A 5975-nucleotide genomic window follows, 5' to 3' on the forward strand; every position below is an offset into this window, starting at 1 on the left:
GAGGGGTGTGACGAGATGATCTCGCTCACCTTTCTTATTCATAATCACAATGGTAGCTCTTCGTGTGACGTTTAAAATAGTGTACGGTTTAGGGCCTTTCGCAGTATTCCTACTCCAATTTACGAACCGAAGTTAACACACTTATTTTATGTGTCAATGATCCAACCAAATTTTTATAAATTCGCTTTCAAAATTGGTGTCAAGCCTTCTAATATTGAAGTCATTAAGTTACAAAAGAGTTATAACAAAACATCCTCGAACAAGATGGCAATACAAAGCATATTCTTAGCCACGATATACTCCGTACATAGCGCACAAAATAGTATGATATTAATCAATCAACATCAACATGTGTCAACTTCAAAAATGCTACAAGACTTCTAGAGATCAAGATAAACGCATACATACGAGTCAACAATAGACCGAAAAGTCATATTCTTGTATGGTCATTATGGTATAACTTTAATTTCACAAACTTTACCATGTAAATTGTACAACTTTGTATCATTCTCTTGTATAATGTCATAATTTTCATATCGTTAGAAAAAAACAATATGAGGGGAAAAATAGATAAAATAATAACTACAGGGTCGATTATAACATTCACCCAAAACCAAGGGGCTTCTACGATTCTATCGAGGCGCCATCGAAACCGAGAAATCCACCGGAAGTAATCCCATCTTCTCCGTCCAAGTTTGTGACTCCAAATAAAGCTTCGAGATCCGACCCACAACCCAACTAATATCGGGTCTCTTATCCGGATCCTCTTCCAAACACACTAACCCTAATTGCGCCAACTTCAACGCCACCTCCTCTGGGAACGAGTCCTTCAATCTTCGATCAACCCACCGCCTCACGCCACCACTCTCCACGGCCTCTCTAGCCGTCTCAATAACTGAAACCCTCACGTAATCCCCATTCTCCTTCGTGTACTTCAACGGCTCCTCACCAGATAATAGTTCTAAAATAACGACCCCAAAAGCGTACACGTCAGACTTCTGCGTGGCAATGCCAGTGGATTGAAATTCCGGAGACATGTAGCCTCGTGTACCTTCGAATTTCATATATTTGTTATCAGATTTAACCGAATTATCCGAATCATAATCCGTTTCACCACAAAGCTCTGCAGTACCAAAATGACATATTCTCGCGTTCATTGACGACGACGTCTGCGTGACAATCACGCTACTGCTTTTAATATGATTGTGTATAAACTTCTTCCGTAAACCAGTCGAATTATGAATGTAATCCAGCCCGTGAGCGAGATCAGCCGCAATCTGTATCCGCGCCATCCAATCAGACAACACAGTAAAATTAGGGTTTCTAGGGTTTTTTAAACAATTGGAAAGACTATCACCGTTAACATAATCATAAACCAGATATATATAGCTTCCAGACATCGAAGCACCTTTAAGCCTAATCAAACTCGAATGATGGCTTTTACATATCACCAGCAGCCGTTCTCGAAGCTCTGTTTCAACAATCGGACGCCTAAACTTCCGTTGGAAGACGATGACGTCATCGCCGCGGATGACGCACCGCCACGCGGCGGAGGATGACGATGACGAGTGTTTTGCTGACGTAAAGGCGTTGGTGGCGGTGAATATCTCTTTGAAATGGTAAACGTGAGGGTTTTCCGGCAGGAAGTCACGGAGGCTGGAGAGTGAGCTCCGGCTGGAAGCAGATGATGATATCCATGACTCCTTATTATTATTATAACTGTTGCTGTTGCCGTTGCTTGATCCGTACGCCGGTACGGATGAAGACACGGTGGAGAATTGATCGGATCTAGGAGTGGTGGGTCTGGATGATGACGTGGCGCCTGGAGATTTAATAGTCACCGGTTGAATTACGTCTTTGTTCGTTTTCTTTGACATACAGTTGCAAAAATCGCGCATATTTTGATGGATTATTTATCGAAAACGTTGCGACGTGAATTGGGTCGGTATCGGTATCGGAAAGGGACGCCGGTGACACATAGTAGAGAAGTTGTTAGACAGTTGGGATTGTGAGGTGAGAATGGAGTTTTGAATGTAATTTTGTACCTTCGCAGTGTAGTCATTGTCCACCCACCTGTACTTTGGACAATTTGTTCTCACTGTTTATTTAAATAAATTGCGTCTTTTTAATGAATTTACAAAAATAAATGTTATTTAATTTTGTTCGTATGTATGTCTCTTTTAAAAAATCGATATCTAATTGTTTCAGCTGTTATTATTTGAAAACGTTGATTATTGTATTGTAAGGAAATGTCTAATGGGTGTTTAAATGGTCAAAATTCTTTTTTATATTTTGGTTGGGAAATGGGAACCTTGGTGATGTGATCAGAAACGTCAACTATCTTTATCTGAAAAAAGAGTGATCAGATCATATATATTAGATAATTATGTCATGTAAAGTAGTGAAAATCATTTTCATTAAAAAAGGTAAGGGTCAAACCTGCAACTAGAAAGAGTAGACAAGTCTTACCCGTTTAAGCGAGTGAGCTGACTTCACAACTCAGCTTGAACGGAAACTCTTCCATTATAAATAGATGTCGTTGCATCTAAGGTATGATTACTAAATATATGTATCCCTCAAGAAATACTATCTTTCTCTATACTTGCTGAAGCAGCTCTCAAGTTGTTAAAGCGTTCAGCCAACCCGAGGGTCGTAGCAACCACCTCACTCCTCGCTCCTTACATTTATATACATTTGTTGCCCATTTACTTTTATTCTCATATCGTATAAATGACTAATGTTGAACGTCGGAGGGTGGTCAAGAGACCTAGTTTCTTATCCCCTTTTAACGAGTTCTTTCATGTGTCGTATGTTCAAGCGAAGTAGATGACGAAGTTGGAAACCCCTGGAGCATTGGACCTCCCTTTTGCTTCTTCTTTTGTTGTAGCAACACCTCTATTTCGAAAATGTTTAAATGGCTGGATTATATATGGCCGGCTAAAAGAATTGACATTTCTTGAAAAAGATACATCTTGTAAATTTAAGCATTTGTTGTAAAACAAACGAAATGGGAACATATAAATTGTTATACCACGCATGGCGGGCCAAACTGGCCGGTCTTACTTGTAAAACATGATTTTTGTAAATTTAATATTTGATGATTGATCTTAGTATATTGTAGAGTTTGTAAGTGTAAACTTGGATTATTTTACTTTTTTAATCGTATTCGTTGTGTGAAGTATAATTTTACAAAAGTTATACGTCTAGCTTTTAAAACATGGCATCATTATTTATATTTCCAATTGAAACAATCTTAGGAAGTTACACAAGTTAATTAAGGTCTCTAATATGAGATTCGTCAAAATCCAATTTTGAAACACCCGAGCCGTTTAAAATTTTTAAATCGGATTCTCATCTATTATTTAAAACGATGAATCTGACCCCCTTATTAATACTTTTATATGTTTGCTGAAATTATTCACATCATTTAATGGTCAAATTACTGTTATATGGTCGATTGGGAATGAGAACTGGGAGATGTTTTGTTCAAACTTTTTTCTCTAAATGTTTAGATCTTCCATGACTAACTAAAATAGCCCACACATCTTGCAAAACATGCATATTTTAAATTTTAGCATTTCTTATAATGTAGGGGAGGATAATACATTTCTCTTATAATTTCAGCATTTCTTAGAGCATTATCAACCTATATCCATCATTCTTATTTTTATAATTACACTAAAAAACATTACATTTATTTCTCCAGTTTAATTAAATAATATTTTTTTATACTTTTATCATTACAGTTTTCTCTCTACTTTGCTCACAACTAATTCAACAAATATTAAAAAATAAAGATAAAATAACTGGTTGTGTCCATGTGGTTTTAAGGTGGAGGCACAATGAGTCCCCAAAAGAAAATTTGAATTGGTTGAGTCCCTGTGGTTTAAAAAATGAACCATTTGAGTCCCTACCAAATGTAGAATTACTAGTTTACCTTCTTTATGATCCATATGAGTCCTTGTGGTTAAGTGATTGCTCAGTTTTAGTCCCTCTTTAAAAATTACCTCCAAATTACATATTTAACCTTCAAACTATAACCAATCAAGCCATAATCAACTAACCAAACCATAATCAATTAAAAATAAATGAACCGAACATTTTTTTAACAAACACAAAAAAACCAAACTTTTTTTTAACAAAAATAAATGAACTGAACTAATTTTTTAGACAAAAATAGACGAACAAGACTTTTTTTAACAGAAAAATCGAATGATTTTTTAACAAAAATAAACTAACCGAACCAACCAAACTACTTTTTTTTAACAATTTTGGTTCGTTTATTTTTGTTAGAAAGATAGTTTAATTCGTTTATTTTTGTTAAAAAAATAAGTTCGGGTCGCTTATTTAGTTATTTTTGTTAAAAATGAGTTTGATTAATTCTTTTATTTTTGTTAACGAAATGGACTATTTGTTAAAAAAAGTGGTTCGACTCATTTAGTTTACTTAAAAAATTAGTTTGGTTCGTTTATTTTAATTAAAAAGTAGTTCGGTTCGTTAATTTTTGTTGAAAATGTGGTTCGGTTTGTTTATTTTTGTTAAAAAAATTGGTAAAGTTTATATATTTTTGTTAAAAGGTGAAAGGGACTCAAGGTGACCAAATATGAAAGTTTAAGGACTCAAAGTGACAATGTATATATATATAGAAGTGAAATGTCGAATCTACCCTTGAAGATAACATAGTTAAATAACAACAGGGACTTAAATAGTTTATTTTTAAAACCACAGGCACTCAACCAGTTCAAATTTTCTTTTGGGGACTCATTGTGTCTCCACCCTGAAACCACAGGGACACAAATAGTAATTTTCTCAAAAAGAAGTATGGGTAAACAAAATTTCCCCAAATTTACAAAATTACTACTTTTTCCCTCTCCACACTGTAATTTACACTCACAATCACTTAAAATCTCACCCTAAAATTTACAAACTCTCCTCAAATAATTTTAAAGGATAGAATGAGAATGCTTTTATTGAGTTTTAAAAACTTAATTTTTGACCACACATTTAATTATTACTATAGAGTATGAATTAAACTTAATATAGTATTAATAGAGAAGAGAGAAAGAATATTATTAAATAGTGAAAATGGTATTTAAGTAAAATGCTTACAATTAATATAGTACTTTTATATTTATCATAATTATTTTTAACCTTTTCACTTTTTTTATTAAAAAAATACTCCCTCCGTCCTATTTTAAGTATCTTAGTTTGAATTTCAAGTCTTTCTTTTACAACTTTGACCGTAAATATTTTTATTCGTGTCATATAATACTTGATGAAAATTATATGAATGGATTGGGTTTTAAATATATTTTACATTGATATGATTTTCATTAAGTATTATATGACACGAACAAAAATATTTACGGTTAAAGTTGCAAAAGAAAGACTTGGAAATTCAAACTAAGACACTTAAAATGGGACGGAGGGAGTAATATTTTAATGTAAATCATATACTTTTTGTCATTACCCAAATTACATTTACATCAATTGTGTATTACCCAACAATGAAAAACACAAAATTACATAAATTTTCAATTACATATATTACACAAAACATAAATATTACATAAGATACACAGATTACACAATATTATCCAAATTATATAAATTATACAAATTACATATACTATACAAATTACATATATTACATATAGTACACAAAGTACATAAAATTTGATTAATCTTTTATTTCATAAATTCTAAACCTAAAAATCTATCATTCTTGTATAAAACAAAATATAAATGAAACCCAAAATCCAAATTGAATACACTAATAAAACTAATAATACAAATGTAGCACACATACTCCATAACCTTAAAAAATATTTTAAAATTTATTAAAAGAATTTCAAACTAATGTAAGAATGAAAACAAAATTTTCATATAATACTCATTAAAAAATATATAATAAACACTCATTTCTAGGTCTCATTACCTACTGAGGTTGTAGATAAGACAAAATCGAGTTCATA

At 32.9% G+C, this 5975-nt stretch overlaps 1 protein-coding gene across 1 annotated transcript; it reads right to left on the reverse strand.

The window, feature by feature from the left end:
- Positions 1–245: 245 nt before the first annotated feature.
- LOC143613429 (lysM domain receptor-like kinase 3) lies at positions 246–2069 on the reverse strand. Its single transcript, XM_077087138.1, has one exon. The coding sequence runs from the start codon at positions 1896–1898 to the stop codon at positions 633–635; it is 1266 nt and encodes a 421-aa protein (XP_076943253.1). The 5' UTR covers positions 1899–2069; the 3' UTR covers positions 246–632.
- Positions 2070–5975: the final 3906 nt, after the last annotated feature.

This window comes from Bidens hawaiensis, unplaced genomic scaffold, assembly GCF_021521415.1.
Source record: "Bidens hawaiensis isolate Kalapana, Puna unplaced genomic scaffold, B.hawaiensis_p1.1 tig00037473_1, whole genome shotgun sequence".
NCBI classification, from domain to species: Eukaryota; Viridiplantae; Streptophyta; class Magnoliopsida; order Asterales; family Asteraceae; genus Bidens; species Bidens hawaiensis.